Source organism: Limulus polyphemus, unplaced genomic scaffold (genome assembly GCF_000517525.1).
Source record: "Limulus polyphemus unplaced genomic scaffold, Limulus_polyphemus-2.1.2 Scaffold546, whole genome shotgun sequence".
NCBI classification, from domain to species: Eukaryota; Metazoa; Arthropoda; class Merostomata; order Xiphosura; family Limulidae; genus Limulus; species Limulus polyphemus.
The window spans coordinates 458,155-483,224 of NW_013666156.1; the positions used below are offsets into that span (position 1 = coordinate 458,155).

Sequence of the window (25,070 nt, forward strand, 5' to 3'; positions counted from 1 at the left end):
ATCTTTTCTTTTTGCTGAGATATCACTCATTACTGAATCAAATGCAGTGGGCCGGCTCACCTCTTTCTACATTTGGAAATGGTCCCTTATTTACACTTAATTCTATATATGACATGTGAATAACCAAATGAAAGCTCAGAATGTCCCCTTAGTGGCTTTCTTAGCTGTTTTAAAATATAAAGTCATTATATCTTTCTTGCATTACAAGACAGCATAGAGGTAAGTCAAGTCTTTAGTCCACTCGAAATTTCATATTTTTTAGACCGAAACACAACTTAGTTACTAAACTTGATAAATTATAGTGGAATTCTATGGTATCAATATAGAAGTTAATGACTTTTTGGTTATTCAACTGTATACATTAAATTTTAAAAAAAGTTATTTCGCTTAGCATCCTATGTCAAGTAGCAACTGAGTACAAAGGTCATAACTAGAAGAGATAATTATTTGTTTTACTTCTTTATTTACTGTTCTATGTTTTAAGAAAAATTAATTTAAGAACTTCCTTGTAAATTGTATATATATATATAATGTATTATAACTGAAACGTGATTGTATTCTACAAAATACTAATCCACTAAAACATAGCCAACACAGGTCTCTTTGTAAAGGCCAGTTTTATATTCTTGGATACAGTAACGGGAGTGCACATGTACCTCATCATTGTAACTTCTGTATTGTTAGCCAGGCACAACTGGAAAGTCAATATAATAAAAATAATAAATATATATAAATGTATAATGTTTTGAGATTTAAACTATTTAGACTAAACATTTGTGTTTTCATGTTATAATTTGTAGTCATTTTAAAATGAAAAAAGCATAACGTGTATTTATTTCCTAATTTTTTTATGGTGGTTACGAGGTTGGCCAAATTGACAGACCTCACATAGTTAGGGTAGAAAAAATAACAGACAAAATATAAAGTTTTACTGAAAACAAACGTTTGAAATGTATTTAGGAGGTTTTAGAGATTACACAAATAATATTTGAGATTTTGAGTATAAGAATAGTTTTTTAATCATGACATGAAAATTACTTCACTCTCATACTAGTAATAAAACCGACTCAATATTTTTACAAACAAATTTTTAGTAAAAATACTTCATTAAAAAAATCTGATTTTTTGTGTACAAAAGACTTGGAATCATTACTAAAGGTCTACCAAATTTTGTGAAGGTACACTTACAGCATTAAAAGTTATAGTATAAATACTTAACGTGTGCAATTGTGTATACAAACTCGTGTATTTTATACTGAGCCCATCGTGAAAGGGTTAGTACATTCATTATTATGTATTAAGAAGTAGGTTGTCATATTCAGTTATCTAATGAAAGTGCAAAGGCCAACCAGGGGTAGTCTGTAATTTATCAATCATAATATTTTAGAAAACTTGATTAATTTAAGTTCTATATAATATGGTAAAATTGCTTTGTACAGGTGTTTTTGAATCATTTGAAACTCTGGAACATAAAGAGCTTTCTGTTCTGTTGTGTACATGTTTATCAAGGAGATTTGCTCTTCTAATTGAGGTTTTAGTTTTTGTAAATATACTGACAGCTATTACTTAGGAAGATGTACTTTGTCATTCAACAACCACAAAATCTTAGTTTTAAAATTAGCTGTTTTTGATTATTTTTAACTATTTTTTTATTTTACTTGTATTTTTCTTAGTCCTTCATAGTATTTTGAAAGTGCAAGTAGTGCTTAAAAACCTTCTAAAAACTTTTTGACCTCTATTTTATTTAAAATGTATAATTTGTTACACAAATGTGCATATAAAATTAAGATTAATATAAAATCAAAAAGGCTCCTCAATGGCTCAGCATTAAGCGTGAATGATTTCAAAGCTAAAAATTGGGTTGCAATCTCTGTGTTGGCCATAACATAGATATACCATTGTGTTGCTTTGTATTTTATTAAACAGAACAAGAATTAAAATTCACACTTATCTGTCGATCTATTTCCCTGTCTACTGATATTTACTTTTGAACCAACTTTACTTCTGTATATTTTTACATTTTTTTCACTAATTTGAAAATCTGACCTAAAAAAAGTAATGAAAAATATCAAGTTCTTAGGAAAACCAGATGTTTGAAAAGTGTTTAATTTTCTTTCTTCAAGTTTGGAACATACTTAAGGATAATTATGTAGAAACTTGCATTTGAAGAGCTGTATCTGAACAAAACTATCAGTAATTTATGAAGTCTAATTACCACTTATTTTCCCCTAAAAAGTAGCATATGAATGGTATAGAGTAATCAGAAACTTACATATATGTGTTAATGGGTTGTTTTAAAAGCCTTTTTGATGTATGGTGGTAATTTTTACTTGCTTCTTCTAAAGAGGAAGGAAAAAATTATTTAAAATTGTTAAGATTTTATAAACAAAACAGTTAAGTGTGAAAAGAACCTGAAAAATGCACAAATTTCTTAAAGGAATGAAGACGATGTTTCATATAGTGGCGGATCAGTAAACTGACTACAAGCATGTGTGGATTTTCATAATTTTCTTGTGGAAAGAGAGATCATATTGCATTATTTTATTCATGACAAGGTATAAATGATTGTTAAGATGAGTAAATGTAATCAAAAGTTAGTTTCTTAGAAAATACTGTGTTTTTATATAAGCTGCTCAGTAACAAATTTATTAGTGATAAAAAGGGTTACAAAAATGCCAAGCTGATAATGAAATATAGATACTATTTACTGTATTTGCCCAAATATAATGCTCACTTTTTTACCCTCCAAATACCCCCCAAAAAATTAACTACGTATTATATTTGCACATGTTCAATTTTGTTAGGTATTTTACTAGAAGCTACTGCTGAAAATCATTAAAGCAGCATTAAAGGTTTCAAAAAATGTTGCATATCAAATTGCATTGCATTGCATATCTAATGCAATGGATGGGATGGATGATGACATGCTGTGGAGATCAGAAGATGATGAAGCAAAGCTTCAAGGATACAAATCCAGTGAATCCGATGATAGAAACAAGTCTAGTGATGAAAAAGATTTATGTGAAGGTGAATGAATAGCATAGTGTATTGTCACATATAAACTTTTCAATAAATTTTATAAAGTTGCCACGAAAAAAAATGTTAACGAAAGATTTCCCAAAATGTTTAATACATCAATAGTTGTTTACTGTATTTACTGATGTGTAAAATAAATTTTCTTCAATGTAACCTTTCAAAATTGGGTGTGCATTATATTCAGTCAAATATGGTATTTAACATTTAAATGCTATGGTAATTGATCAGACTTACAACTTTAGCCAAATCACTGATTCTTTGTTGAAAATAACTTTTCCAGCTGCTTAATAGCATCACTAATAGCATTTGACGAGGGACAGTCCTAAGACAGCAAATAATACGGCAAGCTTCTTGTTTTCATGAAAACTGGTACCATTTAAATTGATTAATGTTTCCAAAGTTTATCCTGTCAAGTGTTGGTTACTTATTGTAGCTGACGTACTTTTATGCATGTCATTTCCAAGCAGTAGAGAGCAACTGACATCAAGAATTAATTTGATGATATACCACATCACTTTATCCTTGTATCAATCGTGAACAGGTTTTATTGTTTGTTGATAAGTTCTTGTTTTGGGTTCAGATAACACTATTTGGCATATAAAACTTCAAAAATGATCCTTAGCTATGTTAATGAGTACAGTGAAGGCTTAAAAATGCCACCTTGAATTGTGTTGGATAATGATTTCATGACATGAATTGTGTGTTAAGCTAGTTGTGTACAAACAAGAGGGTATAACGTAAACAAAAAGTAGTTTAATAAAATGTTGAATGTAAGACACTAAAACTTTTTATCATGTGCAGTAAAGGATACCCGTGGTAATAGGGTTAATTTCACATATGCAAAATTTTTTTTATCCTTCACTGGTTTTTCATTAACCAATCAAAACTGAATATTCAGTTATCCATCCTACTTCCTTATTACTTTCAATACAGAGTTAACTTTAATCAGGCTATCAGACTTAGTTTCTCTTTGTATCATTAATAAGACTTTTAAATGTATTTTTTCTAAACTGCAGTGTATTTAAAAGAACTTGCTGTTTTTTGTACGCATATCTGATTGAATAACGAAGGCTACACGTACATGTATTATTATTGTAACATAAAAAAAATAAGTTATGATAGAATAACTTTTACTATCACATACTTCTCAGTTGCTCATAGTTTTGGAAAATTTATTGAAAAACTCTACTAATCCTCAAATAACACATTTCCACCTCGTGATGTAAAGTAAAGTAGTTGCTTCATTTTTCACCATGTATTCAATAGCAATAAATAATGTTAATCACTTTATGATTTACTGTGTATGTAATGTTTGACAATGCATAAAATAATTGTTTTTTGCAACAAACCTTTCAAAAAAATATATACAGCAATGAAATGTGAAACCTGTAATACCATCTAATTATATGTTCCCTAACATTTTTTAATGATCTTTGATTTCAGAATTTTATGCCATGTTTGATTTACAAAATATAATGGGATTAAATGGCTTGTAATCCAGTAAAAAATATTACAGTTAAAAATATGTATTATATAATTTAATAACATAAACCTGATCATGCTTTGTTTGTGATCTGATAAAACTCAATAAATACATTTGTTTAAAAGAATGTTTAAAAATTGGATAATTTAATAATATGAATTTGATAATACTTTGACCTTGATGTGATAAAACTCATTACATTTGTATGAAAGAATAGCTAAAAATAGAATGAAAAAATAACACCCATAATACCATCTAAGTATCTGCTCCTTAACAGTTCCTAATGACCCATGACTTTCATTATACTCATTCTCACTATAACCAAAAGTATATGTCATTCATTACATTTATTCTAACTATAAATGTAATTCATCTCAAGTACTTTACTAGGAAGTTTTTCCTACAAGCCATCTGCTTCTTCTAGATTTTAATGTAATTACTTTCAGTATGTGTGAAGATGTTATTGTTTTAAAATCACTTAAAACATTACAATTGCTTACTTGACAGTAGATTAGTGAAACAAATAGGATTATATTTAAGTGACCTGTTTCATATTTACATGTATTACTTTGTTTAGGGGTATTTCCAAAATATAATCAACTCCCCCTCACACTACAGCTATTACTCGACTGCCAAGGTTTCTTCCTTTGCCCATCTAAGCATTGGTCTGATTTTTTTCACTTGATCCAGTCTTTTATACCCCATTTAATTGCCTTTGGCAATATTTGTCTCGTGACACTCTCCACCTAGGTCAATGCACCCTCTATCCTGGTACTGTATATAACCATCTCATTCAGATAATGTTATCACTTTTTCTCGACAAAGTGTTCACTAACAGGTTTCTCTGTACTATGATTGTTGGAGATACTTTGAGCGTTTTTCCTGTTACCTAGTTGATTTTTATACAAAAAAAAATATTATTTTTTTTTTGTTTTGTTTTGTCTGGTAAGCCAATATATGGCAAGAATTCCTGGATTATTATTTTCGTCATGGAGACAGAGGCAAATCAGGGAGAAGAGTTACTCTCAGTTGAAACTGTTGGTGATTTTATTTGTAGTGAGATGGAGACATATATTTGGTTTGGTAGAGTTCTTCCAGGTGGCTCTGAGACTGCAATTGAGGACGATCCTGGACATTCTGGAAAGAATTTAGATTCACTTTTTCCTGCTCCTTCCTTTTTTCTGTTGGCTTTTCAAGAGACCACTATGGGATAAGCTTCCTCAGACTCCTTCAGTTGGTCTATCACATGTGTGATGTTTTGGGTTTCCCCAGTTGCTTTTGAGCCTGCATCTTACTTGAAGACTGTAAGATTTGGGAAGAATTACTTAGTTTCCCTCCATCAACTGACATTGTGGTTCATGCAGGGTGGTTTACTACTCAGTTTTGTGAAGGGATAGCTATGCCTTGTCTGCCACAGTTGTCGGAACTATGTGATTTAGCCTACCGCTGCTAGGTGGAAGCATATTCCAACTCTCAAAGAATACATCTGCTTCTGGAAATTTTGGGGTTCTAAAGCAAAGTCTGTAGTTAACCTGAATAGATCTCAACTTTTTTGGATTTGTCTCACTCTATATATGGTCCCGAGTTATTTATTATCCCTCTAAACTTTATTGGAAGACTCTCAGGATCACCAAGTCAATAGATAAAAAGCTGAGACCATTGTTAGCTTGCACATTGGTTCGATTGTCAGCTTCTACATTCTTCCCTGGTGTCGTTGGCATCTCGACTTTTCTCAGCTGCAAGGGGTCATAATTCCACCCCTTTTCAAGGATCCCAACCCCCCGACATCAGCCACTCTGTCCATTGGTATTCAGAGTAGATTCTGTCTATATCCAAGGGTTCTGATGCTCAGTCATAATGACACCAGCAGCATCAGAGACTATTATATGGCTTTGGGGTCTGTGGGGGTTTGGCTCCAAGAATTTCTGGATTTATGGTAAACCTTAAACAGGGATCCATGGGCACTACAGGTTCTACAGTCAGGATTAATCATTCACAGATTCTCCGATTTCTGAACTTTGTTCTAGGGTTGTCAAAGTTTGGTTGATCTGGGAGTAGATAGAGAGCCGTGCTAGTTCTTTTGGGGTTTTATTCCCATCATTTTGTTGGGCTCAAGATGACAGGAGACTGGCATCCAGTCATTGATCTTTCTTGTCTATATCAATTCCTAGATTCTCCAATGTTCATAAGTGACTCATTCCTCATTCAGAATTTGCACTTTTTACTTGGACTGTGAATGTCCAAGTTTGATGTCTTTGGCTCTTATCTGCACATTGCCATAGTGGGGGTGCACAAGGGTCAGGTACTGCAGTTCAGGGTTCTTACCTTCGGACTAGCATCAGTGCCATATGGGTTCTGCTGAATCATACGACTTTTTTCTTGTCACATCCATTTCCTAGCTCTGTGCACACACCATTCCATGGTTGACTGGTTTCTTCTGGCACCATCTCGTCAATTGTCAGAACATCACACCTGGATTGTACTTTCAGAAACAACCAAGGTAGGCTTCATTCTCAGATCTGAGACAGCTCTTCTTGCTCCAACTCAATATGTTGTCAGTCTAGGTATTTTGTTCATCATGTATCTCAGTTGGACTCAGCCAACTGCTGTTCAGCTTCACACTATAGAACAGGAAGACTGATGCTTACTCACCTCTTCTTCTCCCACTGCAAGGACGGTTCTTTCTCTTCTGGTAATGTGGGCATCACACGAATCCCTCATGTCTTTTGGATGAGTGCACAAGAGATCCCTTCAATGGTCTTTATGCAACCACAGGATTATGAACAGCAATTTACTGGATTCCCCAGTTTCCTTATTCACAATCATTCTCTTCATTCTTGAGGGGTGATTAGATTGGAACAACACTAAGATATGAGCTCCTCTGCCTCCATCTCATCCAGAGATCCATCTCTTCCCAAATGCCTTGCTTTGGAGATAGGGTACACATCTCAGTGGTTAGGAATTCAACGGTCTATGCATGGACAACAAGGCTACCCTACACAATGTTTTAGATCTTTTTGCTCTTGAAAAGGTGATGTCTCGTGGTTTGGGCTTATTAAGGGCAAAATCATCTAGCTTCACTCCGACAATTCCACTTTGGTGTTTTGCATTTCCCGTCATGGGAGCACTTGGTCCAGTGCTCTTTGTTTTTTAATCTTGATATCACACTACTAGCTTGCCATGTTCCTCGGGAGATGACTTTGGTGGCAGATCAATTGTCTCGACCCAGATTCTTCCAACAGAATGGATACTGCTTTGCAAGGTTTGGCTCTCATTTTGAAACACTGATGATTGGTGGGTTGGCCACTCATTGTAACACCAAACTACTGGCAATTTTGTCTCCAGTACCTCACCCTCGGGCTTTGGCAATAGATGCATTCAGTCATCCAATTTGTATGTTACCCAAAGTACTAGCTATGATTCGTTGCAACCCATTATCAGGTGCTTTTGATAGCACTGAATTGGCAGCTAAACCATGGTTTTATGCTTCTGCTGTACCTTCAGGAGTGCCCACCTCTTCCACTTCTTCTTTGGTCATTTCTGCGGAGGCAGCCATGATCTGACATTGTACACTCAGCTATCCAGAAGCTCAATCTTCAGGCATGGAGGTTATGCAGTCCTTTGCACAGTATCAGGGTTTAACTTCTAAGGTTGCCATGTATCTGTCTCAGTCTTTGCTTAGCCCTGCAATAGACATTTATCAATGGAAATGACATGCATATCAGCAATGGTGTATTGAGAAGAGATTGAACCCACTTCAATCAGAAGTGCCAGCCATAACTCGTTTTTTAACCTGGCTCTTTGGCAAGGGTTTTGCATCTTCCACAGTTGCCCTGTATAAAGCAGTTTTATCAACTACCATTCAAGAATCAAGACAAAAATTCTTTGAGTCCCCAGTACTCTTTGGCTTCCTCAAGTCGCTTAGGGTCCTTTGTTTCAAACGACCATTGCAGTTATCTAACTGGTATATTACGGTTACATTACATGCCCTTTCTCAACACCTGTTTGTGACCTTAGCCTCATGTGCCATGTATCACCTTTTCCTGAAGGTTTACTTTTCATTGCTGCTAACTTACAGACGTTGCTGGTCGGAGAGGTTTGCTCAGACCATTTCATCTTCCCTAAGGCACTGTCAACCAGGAAAGGGATAAATCCTTTCCACCAATTTATCTGACCACTATTTCTCACGTCTATGACAGGTCAGATTTCTATTCTTTGTTATGTCCAGTAAGGGTCTTGAAGGATTTGTTGCATGCACTAATGCCTTTGGAGATGCTAAACAACAATGTTTTAGTCATTGGGATCATTCTGTTTCTCAGAATTCATCCCCGGCTACATTGACGAGTTGGGTACGAAATTGATCCATATCGCTTATTCAGGGCTCTCTTTGAAGGCAAAGAACCTTCTGAGAGCCATGTCTAATCAGATTCATCACATTTCTATGTCCTTATCAGCCCAGCTGAATTGCCTGCTGGAGGACATTGTGTGAGCTGGTATGTAGACCTCCCCCAATACTTTTATCTCACATTATTTGCATGATCTGACAGTATTTTCATCTGAAGGTTTTGATTACCCCTTTAGTTATCTTAACCACTTCTGATAGATTATACAGAGGGGTGAGTATTTTCATTGCTATGCCTGTCTCTACTTTACCTTTCAGGGTCCCTTACCTCATTTTCACAGGATCCCACTCTGTGGCGAGTGTTGCCCAGGCAGGTGTGCTTTTATCAATCCAATTCTGCACTAGCAACCACTAATTCAATATACTTTATCTAGGTTGCAACAAGCTCTGTAGAAATGTTCCATAAGACCACCTAGAGACTGACTGAATGGTATTACTGTACTATGCTGGACCACCATTCATGGACTATCATGAGCAAAGCATAAGGGGATCCTGCCTATATCAGCTGATTATTGGATTGAATAAATTGGGGTTGATTTGCTTTTAAAAATTTAGGAAACTTGATTCACCTATTGCACTGATTACAGAGCACTGTTCCTCAAGACTCTCCAATGTGCATTACACCCTAGATTCTACTAGTGGAGCTAGGGAGTCCTTACCACACCTGGTTTCCAGTTATTGGGGTGGTGGACAGAGGCTTTTCCTCCAGTGTGTTAGAGTGAATTTCCTCCACTCTTGGAGAAGAGGGCAAAGTTTGGAGTCCTCCTACCCTGGTCCCTGGATTTTTTCTCCCAGGTGTTGGTAGAAGAGGCACCCACCTATGCAGGAGCCTACTCATAATACCGGTTCATATTTGATGCTCGACTATCTGGTTGGGTTAAGCGTGGCCCTTCTTTTTGATCAATATTGGTTCAGTACATTGTTCATGGAAGAGGTTTCATTATCTCCTCAAAATTCTGATTGCAGTGTGGTCCCATACTGAGTCCTTGGTTGTGCACAATTTGTTCCATGTCCTTCACATAATTCTGAAGGCAAGTGGAATTTATCTTGTCCACATGGTTGGGGACTGAGGATGAGTGTTCATAATTCCAGACTGGATGAATTCTGTTTCCTCAGGTTGAGTAAGGCATACAAGATTTCATCATTCCGAGCCTGGGGTGTTGCCTTTTGGACTTCTTCTGGTTGAGGAGGTTTGTCCACTTCGATGTTGCTTACCTTCTCACTAGAGTGCTAATTTTCTATTGACACACCCATGATCTGTGCAGATGCTTTCTGTATGGATAATGCCCTCACCAACCTCCATCTTATCAAGGTGGGGTTCTAGCTGGTGGTAAGTATATTTTGAAAGTTAATATTTTTTAATAGAAAATGTATTTCCAATAATGCTTACCTATTCTCCCACTCTCCCACCTTTTCTCCCCACTAAGAGCCAGTATTAGAGACTGTGGATTGAGTCAGTCTCTAAAATTAATAACATTATCTGAATGAGGTGCTTATATACAATACCAGGATAGAGGGTGCATTGATGTAGGTGGAGAGTGTTACGAGACAAATATCACCAAGGGTAATTAGTGGGGTATATAAGATTGGAGCAAACGAGAAAATATCAGACCAATGCTTAGATGAGCAAATAAAGAAACCCTGGCAGTCGATTAAAAGCTGTAGTTTGAGAGGAAGTAAGTATATATATATATATATATGAAACTGTGTATATATATGTATCTTATATTATGATTTAATGAACAGTACAGTATTTCAAAAATGAATTTAAACTTGATAGTTTTTTGTTAAGCAAAGACTATAATTTTTAGCTGCAGCATAGCGGCTGATAGAACAACTTTGAGTTTCTTTGTTTTTATCAAGTCAAACCATTTTTATTGATGTAATTGCTGCCTAAAGGAATTTCAGTTTGAGGGTAGGCTGGTAGAGATCCTGATAAGTAATAAAATTGAATCGGGTATTGCTGGCACACAAAAATATAGCTAATAAAAAGGAAAACAATGTCTCATAGATTAATTTACTCTAATTCTGCCTAGAAGAATTTCAAGTGCTGCAACTATTGATCTTAAGTAGTTTTCAGCTTTATATTTTCTGATATAGTGATTGTTAAAAGATTCAATTAATTTTTTGCAGGCAAAGCAATTTCACAAAAAACTGTATGATGTAAGTATGTGTTTGATATTTTGAAATGTAGAAATATAAAGAAAAAGATGATAAAAGAAGGGATGCCTTTGAGACAGCAGTAGCAGAACAAAGCTCAGGCAAAAAGAAAACTAAGAGGAAAATGGTTGGTTCTGAGAGTGAGACAGACACAGAGAAAGACTCAGTAGAACAGAACATGCCAGCTCTAACTGTTAAAATTACTTCTGTTGAAAAGTCCGTAGCAGAGCAAGAAAACAATGCCAAGGAAGAAGGAAGAACAGGTAAAATGAAAAAAATCAAAGAGGCCAAATCAAAGAAAGACATGGGGCTTGATAAGAGTAGTAGGTTATAGGCATCATTCTGCCCCAAATAGTGTATTTTTTTCATATTAGTACCACTCTGTGGGTACTGATCCATCTCAGCACAAAACAAAAATTTGTTCAGACTCAATATGCTGAGCAGGTGTGTATTCCTAAAATTAGTTATTAATCTATAGGTTGCAAATCATCATTAGTAGTAATAGCTTAGAACCAACACTATATATATATATATATATATATATATAGAAACTGTGTTTTTGTTGGGATATTCATGTATAATTGATGTCTGTCAATTATTGTTTTACTTATAGAATTTTGCTTCCATCATGAATAATAAATCTTCTAAATTGTTCATTGATTTTAATCAATATATTTACATATATACGTGTGTTAATAATTAGATCCTTGTATTGAACTTCCGTAGATATATTGTTAGTAGCTTTGTGTTTATAGCTGTATCAACATGGTAGGTTTTGAGTAAGGTGTTGAACTTGATTTATGTTGCAGGATTTGCCTAAGTATTATGATTTATTTTTCTGAAGTTATTTTTTAAATTATTTTTTAATATAAAACTTAAATATATATATATATGTAATTAACAAGTCTTTCAAGAGCAATGTCAATTTAAAGTTGTATTTTTAAATGTTGCCAATCAAGAATGATACTTGTAACTTTATTAGCTATTTTTCATCGGTAAGTCAAAGCATAGTAAACAAATTTATTTAACTAGAACATTGTTTGTGAAATTTATTACAGTTATTACAAAATATATTTCAACATGTTACATCAGAGAAAAAAAAAACATGATTTTTATGTCATACATGTTTGTCATTAATCATTCCTCACCACAAGAATTGTACCATAATCAGAATATGAGTTATAAAGTAACAAGCCATCATACTTCACTTTTAAAGTATGATTAAGTTCAGTAATGTTTGAGGTTTCTGTGTAAGTATGCTTGTGATATAATGATATATATCCATTTTACAAGCATATAAAACTAGATTGATTTTTTGTACACAAAATGTGCTTGTTTACACTAGCTGTACATGATCAATGATTCTCATTGTGTGCCTGCTCTAAACACATTTTTATGTTTGTTTTTCTCTTGTTACTTATTCAGAGGGTGTATGTTTCAGATAAAGGACACAGAGATTATATTAAAATAGGAAAGCTGTTTTAACTCTGGTTTGTTTTTCTATGCAAAAAGTGGGGTTTTAAATGTTTTGTTTCTTTTTCCTGTAATTAAAAGTATTCATATTTTCCAGGTGATTTTAATCTTCATGTTTTATTTCACTAATTTTGTAGTCTTATATTTAAGTTATCTGTTTCTTGTTTATACATAGTATTATTTTGTTTAGGAAAATATTTTTACTATGCATGTCCTTCTGATTGTTGTATTTAGTTTTTCTTCTTTTCGTATGAACATTATCTTTAAATCCATTCACAAGATAATTTTATTTTGTGCATATTTATTTTGTATAACCTATATTTACATGAACAAGATCAAATTATCTTGATATTATGCTTCTGTTCTCAAAATGTGTATGAAGTCTCGTGGCATCTTATAGGATTAGTTGGTTTTATGTAAGCAATATAACTACTTAAAAGATGTACAGTGAAATTAATAAAATAAATTTTCTAAAAAATATTTCAAGTATTTATGATTAAAAAATTATATATATATATATTAGTTTTTATGTTATCAGACTTGGATTTGTAACATTCAATGTTACAGACTTTCTTCTGTAACATTCCATTTAATTTCATGCTTTAAAAAAGTTCAAGAAAAAAAAGATTGTTCTTCATTGGAAACTTCTGTGTGCTGCATTTGTCTTAGAAGTTTTTGGATGATGTTTCAAACTACTGGATCTGATTAAGAACTGTTACAGCAGCTGAAAACATCATCCCAAAACTTCTAACATAGATGCAGTCCAGAACAATATTCAGGTAATTTCAAGTTGACTGCTTACACCAGTAAGTTTTTTTTTCAATTAGTTTGTGCAGTATTTCTTTTTTATTTTATTTTTATGCATCTCCTTCCTGATATATAATGGGTATAACAATGTTTTAATAAATAAGTTGCATTTACAAATAAGCATTAAATTCAAAATATTGATTGTGGCAAATAGTTTATCTAATGTCAACTTCATTTCATCAAATGCTAAAGTATTTTAATAATGGCTGAATATTTGTTTCCATGAAATTATGAATTGATAATTGTCATATTCAGAGAAATGCAGTTTTGTTTATAGTTAAGAGAAGTGTTGAAGTTGTGTTACATTTTCATGAATGAAATGGGGTTTCTTGAGTTGAAATGCATAAGAAAAAAAGTTTTTTCCCTGTTTACTCACAGTATATTTGTAGTTTATATATGTAATGCCACTTGTTAGATTTTGGTGACAGTATTGTTCAAAGATAATCATTTTTCATACTATATATATATCCTTAAATGTTAAGTTATTGAAACAATATATGATGCAGGTACATCACCAGTTAAATTGTTCATCCATATTTTTACATACTGTTATATGCATATTTTTCAAAGTTCTGTTTTGATCTTACTGATTTGTTTCTGAACTTATGTATGAAAAATGTTCTCTGTAAGCTCTTCAAATGAATAATTTTGCTGTGGTTTAATGTATGTGGTCTTGATTATGTTGTTGTACTGTAATACTTCATACACTTTTAGCAATCTGAAAACAGTATGATTCAACATACATGGACTTGGCTATTTTGCTCTACTGTAAAAATAACTTTACACACTTTAGCATTCTGAAAAATAATTTATTATACTTGGACTTTAGTATGTTATGTACAGTCAGGGCCGGCGCAAGGTGTTTTGACACCCGAGGCAAACTAAAATTTTTTGCCCTTTCTTCTTTCCACTCCCCTTCCATTATCACTCAGAAACTATTAAAATGACCCAATATCAATTGTAGAATAAATGACAATCAGTTAAAGAAACTGATTTAATTTTTATTATCATGTTTTCAATACTTTTATACTGTAACTGATAAATAACTAAATTCAATGTTTATAATACATTGAAATTTAGTTCCATTTAACATTATTAAAATTTTAATGTGACTTTTAATAAGTATCTCTAAAGAAATTGGGCTTTTCTTGCTTTTGCCTTAGCAGAATCATGAAGAATTATGATAAAATTAATTTCTTTGACAGTTCTGCTCAATAGCAAATGTAGCCAGTCCTACAAGCCTTTCTTGCAACAATGAAAAATGCAAGTAATTTTTGATGAGTTTTAACTTTAGAAAACTATGCTCATTAGATGCCACAATAATTGGCAAAGTCAATAAAACTCTTTAAGTGCTACAGCAACATTTTGAGTGAAATATTTTATACTATAAATTCAAGTTCTTGAAAAAGTGTTGTACCAAGTTTTATGATAGGTGTTAATGCTATCAACTCATCATCAATTTCCAATCCATCAGTATCCATCTCTTTTGCATTTGGATCTGTTAAAATGTTCTGTAGGTTCATATAACTTGTTTTAAGCTCTGTGGACAACCTACTAAGTTTATTTATTTTATAAAGAAACTGGAAGTGTCTGTTGTGATTTTCGAGAAGAAAAAAATTCCCGCTTATAGAACAGCATGATATAACATAATGTTAAGGGACAACAAGGGACCAGTTGATCCATCGTGGGTGTCCCATCCTCTAAACTAAACTAAAAGTATTAAAAAACGATAAAAAACAAACTTAAAGCCAGCTATTATCATTCTTATATTTATCAAGTTTTCTCTTAAACTCTCTTAAATATGCTGTTTCCAAAGCATAGAAAAATTCAATTTTAAATTGTGCTTCTGGATATTTTATGAGTTCATCTTAGCTTTCATAAGTAAAAGTCTTTCTTTTTCTAAGGACATATTGAGGTAGTCTCTGGAAATGCTGTTTCTATATAACTCTCTTTCTTCTTTTAAAGCATTTTGAAAACCCTTATCAGAACAAAATTCCTCCAAAATTTTTTTATGTTCTTCCTGTATTCATTTGCATGAGGTAGGTATAAAGTGTCGTTCTGAAGAAGCTTGTTTACAATGTTAATATGATTTGAAATTTTGAACCAAATTACAATGCTTCATAGAAATCTGAATCTTTCCAGCTCTTACCAAAAATTGTAGTTTCATGTCTAGCCAAAGGATCTAAGGTATCGCTACTTGAACTTTCAATCAGCATATCGTATACTTCTCACATTTAGTACCTGAAAGATCATATAGTATCATTCCTACTTGGCTATCTTGTCTCACATAGTGGCTTCACTGTTAGGCTACTGATATTTTCTTTCGATACACATCATTGATTTGAAGACCAATTAAAAAATATGTAAGTATTCTGAATTAATCCAAAAATTGAAATTGCCTCTTTGCATGATATAGTAGCATCATTCACTAACAAATTTAAAGAATGAGCAGTGCATGTAAGGGAGAATGCCTTAGGATTCAAATCGAGAATTCTCTTCTGAATGGCTGAATGTTTCACATTTATGATGAACCCATTGTCATACCCTTTTCCACTCATATCACAAATAGGAACTTGCCATTTCTTTAACATCTTTTACCCCTGCACCAATAGATGGGTAAACCAGAAATCTTTCCACTTTTGTTGATATTTGCTTAATTGACACAAAACAAATAATTACAGACATCTGCTCAGTTCGACTAACATCTAAGGTACAGTCAAGTATTGTGGAATTTTGCTTATGAAGGGTTTCTGTTGAGTGTAATTTTTGATGTGCTTGAAAATAACATTTGCATTTATCATGTCGATCTGCATATGAAGACAGGTTTCTCCAGTCTTTATATCCTACAGTTGTGATTATTCAATTTGTTGATGAAAAAAAGCTTACAACAAAAATAGAATATTTCATTATTTTTGACTGAATAAACTCTCCAAGTTCTGTTAATCTTTTCTTCATTACAAAGGCAATGTTGAAAATGAAATGGTGCAAAGTGATGACCTGAATTGTTTTTAGATGGCAGAGTTTCTTTCTGAACAGTTATTTGCTATAACTTATCCTTTCCAACCCCTAGCCAGTTAGCAAGAACTGAAAAATATAACATCTCATTATTTGTTTGGTCTTCTGTTTGCTCGATGTTGTTATCATCAGAAAACATCTCCACATCAATATTATTTTCACCTGATTGCTGCAGTGTATGTAATTCATCATAGTTTTCTTCTCTTAAAGATTTTTCCTCTTATTTTTTGTATTGCTTTCTTTTTGGTTAGTGTTGTCATTCTCAGGTAACATCCATTGTTCTCCATCAACTTCACCATCATTAATGTTTGGTATTTTGCTTTTATTTCCTTGTTTAAAATATTTCAATTCTTGTATTCTCTAAGGTCTTCTCTTCCTATACATTGCTGCTGCTGATTTTTTTGTCCAGAGATCCTGTATTCCTGAAAAGTGCAAAATGTTAAATTTAAATATTATTTATAATAATCATAATCCTAATAGCAATCATAGTCATAATCAAAGACAAAAATAAAACAAAAGTTATTTTTATAGACTGTTTAATTAGAAGGTATAAGCTATTATTTAATAATAGTAAAATATACTGTTAATCATGTGTGAATGAATGTGATTGATTAGATATTTTTTTAGATAGATTTTGCTACTTACACGTTTAGAAGCATAATATATCTGTAATCTGAATATTTAAATAATATAATACATTAGGTTGGAGATATCAAGATTAAATAATTTAAAAAAAAAAGAATAATTTGTTGATTAAATAAAAAAAATTCTGATCCAGTTTAAAACAAATGTTCTGGTATCTTTTCATCTCAGGGGCCATTTCCAAATAAACTTCAAGCTTCACAGCAAATTTTATTTTAAAAAATGCTTCTTCGTAGCAAAAACATATTTTTCAATATTACTGTGAAACAAAACCAAAAAAGAAACAAAAACTTATCAGGAATTGGTTTAGACAATATTATTTGCCATCTTTATGTACTGATGAACAAAGCACTATAAATAAATCTCACTGGACCAACATCTGAGAGTAAATGTACAAAATAATTTATCCACAGTAAAGCTGTTACTTACTTGAGTAAGAAAAGGTTTATGTTTGAAAGTATACAGAATTAAACTACAGATTGTAACATTACATCAATCAACTTATGCACACTTGAGAACACCAAGTTCAAGTAAACTAAATCTTGTGTGTTTTATATTTCAAAAGATCTACATTGTTAAACTGAATATTCATTTTTTAACAATGGCAAATTACAATTTTAAGTTCAATGGTGTGGAAATTCCTCTTTAATTAGCAACATATTTAAAAGCCAAAAATAAGTTATAATAATGGCAAAAGGGTTAAATAACGTAATAAAAAAATCTTGTTTATTAATTTCAACAAAAACATTGACTTAAATAATGAAAGTGAACGTGTATTAGTGCAATCACAAACGTTTATCATAGGTGTTAAGAATATCACAATGGAACTTTGAAACAAACTTTCAGACATACAGTGCCTCCCCCTTAATTTGCTGCCTGTTGGGTTGTGCCGGCCCTGTCTATGGTAATACTTCACAGTCTTTTAGTATTCTGAAAAAGGTATTATTTAATATATGTGGACTTTACTATATTGTTTTAGCATAGTATTTCATAAACTTTTAGCATTCCGAAAAAACTGATTTAATATACATGGACTAAAGTATGTCGTTTTACTGTAATACTTTACACACTTTTAGCAATCTGAAAACAGTATGATTTAACTGAATGAAAATGGGGTCAGTCCATTGGGCTGACCCTGCACTAGAAAACGAATTTTGTATGTAGTTTCTAATTTACTAAGTGTATCCACACAAAATATAACATGCTTTTAGTAAAATGTGCAAGTCTGTTTTACATGAAAATCAGATGGGTTTACAAAAGTATTTGTACTTGATATATGCCTGTTAATTAAAGACTGATTCAGACTCTGAGAAGTCAGAGTACAAGGTGATATTCATGTGAAGAATAAAAAATACTTTTGTTCATCATACAGTCTGCATATTTCAGTTGCATAACCTTTAAATCCTTTGAAATACATATCTTAGAATATTTTTTACTATCCTTGTGTATTGTATCTGGTGTTTGCTCTACTATGAACTGTTGTTAAATTTTGATAAGTTTGAATTCAAACACATCTTGTTGAATGGCACTGTGTAGAAGGTTGTTACATGTGTAGTTTGACCACTACCTGTGCATATAGGGTTAATATACATGGACTTTATACAATATAAAATTACGAGTATCCGTTGAGAATACAGTTAACCATGTCTTGTGATTATTATTCTCTATTTGAGGTTTTTATTATTACAGGCCTTTATTCTCATCCTTTTATGATTTCACAGTATATGTGGTCTGAATAATAATTAATGAAGTACAGTTTTAAAAATAGGTACTTGCAAGGTTTAACTATCATTGTATAGAGCAGAATGTAAACTATTTAAGCCAATTAATAGTTTTGTTTTGAGTTCACTTACTGATTATAAGTATTCTTTTATTACAAGTTTATAGCTTTACAGTAAGGAAGAATATTTTTAAAACAGGTACTATGTTTCAATCACTGATGGGATCATTCTTAAGTACACAAGTTTTAACAGTAAAGAAGGTTTTAGTACTTAAATCAAGATTCAACAATCTAACAATGTTCCTAAATTTTAGAATTGAAAGTAGTTACTTATGCATGTGGATATCAATCTGCGTGAATTGATGTATTATATATTTATGGCTGAACAGAAAAAACAAACAAAGTGAATAAATATGAAAATGTGGAAATTTGCTAAATATTTGCATAAGATTAGGAAGGTCTCGGGAAGTAACGATCAAATACATATAGAAGTGTGCCTCGGTATATGTCAGTTATGGGATTATTTGACTTTATTAATAAGGCTTCTCTGATTTTTCTTTGTGTTTTAGTATGGTGAAATTTTGTTCATATGTTCATGGACTTGGGAAGGAGGGTTTTGGTGTTCTTTTAACCAGATGTTCATGTTACATCCTATTTCACCTATGTAAAAGGCTGGGAAATTGTTATGCTTCAGTTTGTAAATGTTCCCTGGGAGGGTGAGTTTGTTATATAATTTTCTTAAACGTGTTTAATTTTAATTTCAGAGGTGAAAATGAATCTAGTCATTACATTAAGGCTATAATTATGTTGTAGTCTTTTCCAAGTTTCTGATAGAAATATACTAATAGTTTATATTCATAAGATAATGCAAGTGATTAGGTTTCCTTTGTTTTGTGGAGTGTCTTTTGAGTTTGTGTATTGAACATGTCTGTGTTTTTTAGATTTATTAGTAATTTGTGCAATTACTATTGTAGGGAATTGGTTTATGTTAGTAAAGCATTGAGTTAATCGTGCAACTTCTTCATAAGTGTTTTCTGTGGTGTATATAGTGTATAATAAATTCTGATAAGAACTTTACCTCTCTCACATATAGCTTTCCAAATTCAATGATGCTCTCTATATGGTTAATATTCACTCAACCACTAGCCTTAAAACTCCCACCTAAAATTACTCATTTCTGTGTAATATTGCTGTGCAGTTGTATCCAAATGAGCATGAGACAACCCTCCACCAATAGGAGCGTGACACATCCTTCTAGTGCAGCTGACTCCCTCTGTACTGATTATTCCATCATCACTTGATTTGATTTTTTTAATTTATTTATTTTTATTTTTTGTAGAAGTATCTACAAAGACATTAACTGTTGTGCAAAATATTAGTTGTTGGATTTTCATTTTCTGCACCTGCAGATTTTGTGGCCTATTATTTCCACATTATTATTTTACAAGTGTCAGTAACTTCGACTTTGTCTGGTGTTGGACAACATGACATTGTTCATGCTATACTAACAACTAAAATGGTGTTCGGTTTGTCTTTGTCTGTTGAGGAGGTGATGGCTTTTGTGAAACAGGTGATGCAGGTTTGCATAAAGCCTGAACCTTCTTCTGAGCCTAAAATACCTCTACCTATGTTTCCCATTCATGATAGAAGGAATGTTTCTATTTTTTTCTCACCAAGTACCTTTGCCTAATCTTATACCCATGCTGTCTTGAATCTACCTAAGCCTTTTTCATAATTTTGGGACAAGGTTTCTCAGGTATGTTATTTTCTTTCTCTCTCTTTTACTTTGTAATTTGTTCCCTGCTTCTTACTTTTCTATTTTTACTTCCTCTACAGATATTCAAGTCCATTGACTCGCAATCTGAGGGTCATGGGTTCGAATCCCTGTCCAACCAAACATGTGCACTCTTTCAGCCGTGGGGGCATTACAATGTGACGGTCAATCCCACTATTTGTTGGTAAAAGAGTAGCCCAGGAGTTAACAGTGGGTGGTGATGACTAGCTGCCTTCCCTTTAGTCTTTCACTGCTAAAGTAGGGACGGCTAGTGCAGATAGCCCTTGTGTTGCTTTGCACGAAATTCAAAACAAACCAAACCAATTCAAGTTCATCTTTGATTACTTTTATCCAAATTTTGGTTTATGCGTGCTTGGTCCTCCTTTCTTTGTTACCTCATATAGCTGGGCTTAACAGTGAGCTGTACTACCTTTCTTAAGCTCCCAAGCTCTGCAGTCTTTTCTTTAGACTTGGAGGTCAGTTCCTCTGTCTTTTGTTTGACTTTCTTAAGCTTAATTTTTTCTGCCATTTTCATACACTCTCTACCCTTTTACATTATTTTTTCCTCCATTCATCTTTCTTTGGTAATTTACTATTCTTCTGAGAGGTTTTTGGATGATACTTGTTCTCTACAGTGATGTATTTATCTTCCTTAGCCTTATAATTTTGTGTATGTTTGTTCTGTTGCTAGAATCTGTTGGGGCAAGACAACCTTTGTACTCAAGTGCTTTTGCCTCTCTTTTATATCAGATACCTCCATCTGGCTCCTTTCTTCTGCCAGTGTGACTTTACTGGAGTGTCTGATTCTCTGGAGTCACATATTGGGGCTGTTTGCCAATGTTTTTCCTTATTTTCACTTTTTTTTTGTCTCTCCCATGCCCCTTTTTTATCTCTTTGTCTCCTGTCCTCCTGCTTCTTCTACTCTCACTATCCCCACTTTTTATTCCTGTGTTCCCATCCATCCTTCCATTGCTCATAGACTTCAGTTCAGTTTGTCTCAGCGATGACTGTCCTATAGGCCCAGTTTGGTTTGAATACCCTTGCCCTCTTGTTTGTGGCCAGTTATTGTATACTGGGACTTCTGTCAGAGAGCTTTACCTTTCATCGTTTTTTCCTCTCCTTCTCCGCTGTCTCCTATTTCTGTTACTTTCCCTTCTCCAAGTGATCTTGTTTTTACTAATGTCTGTTTGTGACAGGGTTGTATCTTTTGGTTAAATACACTATCAAATGGGTTTTTCAACATTCTCCAGGATTTTATTCCCCTATTTTTGTTGTTTCCAAGGGAACAGGGAATTGGCATCTGGTCATAGATAATTCAAGTCTCAGTCGGTTTCTCAGCCTCCCTCAATTTACCATGGAGACCTTTCTTACCCCTACAATTGTTTTTCGCTCTTGGTTTTTGGATGACCGAGGTGGATGTTTAAAATGCTTATTTCCATCATTATTTCCCCATTTAGCTCTGTCCTAACAAACTGCCTACAGCCATTCTTTTCTCCTCCTTCAGGAGGCAGCTCTTCTTGGTTGGTTGGGCAAAACGGAGAAGCCTCATCTCACACCTACCCAATATCTAATTACTTTGGATGTGTTTTCAATTCTTTTCTCAGCAAGGACCAGCATTTCTTTTTTTTTGTGAGACATGTAGCAATTGGTTTCGCCTGCTTTGTTCTCCTTTTTTCCCTGCATAAGAGGTTCTCTCTCTCTTTTGAGGAGTTGGGCTTCCATGGAATCCATTATCCCCTTGGGTCATGCTCAGATGGTATGTTTACAGTGGATGTTTCATAGAATCTACTCATTCATTTTCTTCCTTCCTTAATCACTGAATTCACCTAGTAACTCAACAACACCATTACCACACAGGGTGTTACTCTTCCTACCTCTCATTCAGATCTCCATCTTTTTACAGGTGCTTTCATGATGAGATGGGAAGCGTATTTCGACTCTGGAAATTTCAAGTTGATGGTCTGCAGATGAATTGAACATTTGACAGCACGTCGATTTTTAGAACACTTTCTACTGGTGGTATGTGGCCATCTACTTATCACCAATATGGACAACTCCACAGTTATTTCTTAGTTTCATTGCCAGAAGGGCTCTCAGTCACTCACATTCTCTGTTACCACACCCTTGACTTTTTCTACTGGGCCCATTCCCTACAAGTATGGCTGTGGGCTTGTCATTTTCTAGGAGCCCTAAATGTTATTGTGGATCCTTTATCAAGGCCCAACAGGATATTCCCTATGGAGTAGTCCCTTAATTCTCATGTTTTCAAGTGGGCTTGCTCTTGTTTGGACACTCCTTTATATGAATGAGTATTGTTTTGCAAGACATGAGAAGAAATACTCGGATAAATGATGATAAAGAATGAAGAGCACGGATTTCAGTTCGACAAAGATGAATGATGGTATCAAGAATTTTTAGTTCTCTTTCTGGAAGTGTCCATTTGTGCTGTCTTACCTCCAGTGACTTAAAAAAATCCTGCATAGTCAGATGTGGTATCATCAAAAGTATTGGTGTTTATAGCGAGAAGGTCAGTGGTAGCTGTTTGATTGTTTGTTTCATTCCTGATGTTGGTGAGTGTTCTATCAACAGTAGTTTTAGTAAAAAAATTTTATTTCAGTTGGCAGCATCTGAAAAATCTTTCTATATCAGCTTTAAGAGTGTATTCAACAGTTTGAGTATGAGAAGGCACAAAACATAGTCCTTTGGAAAGCACGCTTTGTTCGATATTGGAAAGGGGAAGATTATTAGGAATAGTTAAAACACCTTTATTGAAGTCCTTTTGTGAGATTCTGGTTATGATAATACCAAGTTTATTCAATTTGATAAGTTTTGGTTGTTCAAAGTATCATGGTTAACAATGTTGAGCTGATAAATGTGTTGTTCAATTCTGGTAGCCACTGAAATTTCACAAATCAGGTGTAGATTTCATAGGGAATTTTCCATTTCGCTTGATTTTTTGTCTCATACTTTACAAAAGCTGTTGTAGGTAGCTCTCATCAGATATAGAGATCAATGTAATTTAGTGCTAATAAAGTTCTCAAAATTTTGATTGTGCATTTGAGGTAATAAAAAATGATGTTGACAGTTTTGCAAAAATAATATGTGGCTACTGAATCTCTTCTTGGATAATGTGGAAGTGAAAAGGCTCAATCTTGTTCAAAAACTATCTGTTGGAAAAGACTAAAGGAAGATTAGCTTATCTTTTCTGAGGTTGTTGAACATGGACATGATAGATGGCATGAGTAAGGTGCAGTAGATGATAAAAATTATTGGATGAGTGTTCTTCTACAATATGTGAGAAGAAAAGCTTATAGACTCACTTACCATAAAATCAAACTTACGCTTTTCTGGTCTTCTGTTTTGTATCCATCAGTTCTAGTAATAGATGCATTCATTCATGACTGTACTGACCTCTTTCTCTATGCTCGTCTCCTCCCTCATTCAGGACACTTCTTGTCAGGTCCTTCTGGTAACTCTGTATTGGTTAGCTCGACCTTGATTTCCTCTATTGAACCATCTCTGATCCTCCACATCTCTTCCCATACCTCTCTCCCATTATCTTCTTCTTCAACCCCAGTTTCTATTTTCTATCCAGCTGTGTTGTCACTCTAACTTTTCAAGAGTGAGTTTTGTCTGGTTTCTTGCAAGATGTTTTGGACTCTCTTCATATGCATTCTTTCTTCTTTCTCTTTATATTTCTTCTTCTTCCATCCTTGTCTGTCAACAAAAAATGACTTATTTTTCACAGTTGGTCACTGCATCATTCTTTCTCCCCTTCTTGTCCTTCTGTTTCTCATTTTTTGGAATTCTTCATATGGCACTTCCTTCAAGGTTTATCAATATTGACCATGGATGGTTATCTGGCAGCTCTCTCTACCACTTTCTGGTTTTCCCAATACCACCATGTTTTCTCCTCCCCCAGTCCTCACTATGCTATTCTGTTCTTTTCAGTACCTTTGTCATTTCTGTCCTTCTACCCTTCCCAATTGGGACCTAACTGTTGTCATCTATGCCCTTACCCTTCCTCTTTTTGAATCTTTGGCTTCCTGCTCCTTTTACCACCTCTCACTTAAAAGCTTTTCCTCCTTTTTTCCTGTTGTTGTTGATATTCTGACATGTATTCCATCAATTCTTTTGTGCCTTTCTCTCGAAAACATCTGGCACATTCACTCCTATATCTCTCCCATCTATTTCTCAACTTTATTCTCACTCTCATCCTGATTGCCTACTCTGTCTTGTCTGTGTGGTCTGTTGTTATTTGACTCACACTGCTTCTTTTTGTGATTCTCATTCCTTGGAGTCGCTCTTCCACTGGCAATATTTTCCCCCATTACCTTTTCTGGATGGCTTTGTCAACTCTTCCATATAGCATGTTCTTTGTTGGATGAGGAAGCTCGTCGATGCTTTCAGGTGACTTCTCATCAAATCCGACACCTTACTTTCTCTCTCTGATTGCTCGCTTCCATTCATCCATTGCAGGAGATTGTTCAGGCTGGCTTGTGGATTACCCCTCATACTTTTGTCACACACTATCTTCATCATCTGGCCATTTCGTCTT

The 25,070-nt window shown here is 33.8% G+C and overlaps 1 protein-coding gene across 2 annotated transcripts in view; it reads left to right on the forward strand.

The window, feature by feature from the left end:
• The window catches only part of LOC106459011 (PC4 and SFRS1-interacting protein-like), an 85,345-nt gene that overhangs the window by 24,102 nt on the left and 36,173 nt on the right, over positions 1 to 25,070 (forward strand). For both annotated transcript variants that reach the window (XM_013918580.2, XM_022385393.1), the window contains exon 7: positions 11,116 to 11,344. In XM_013918580.2, the coding sequence (XP_013774034.2) occupies positions 11,116 to 11,344 (229 nt within the window). The remainder of the gene's footprint in view (positions 1 to 11,115; positions 11,345 to 25,070) is intronic.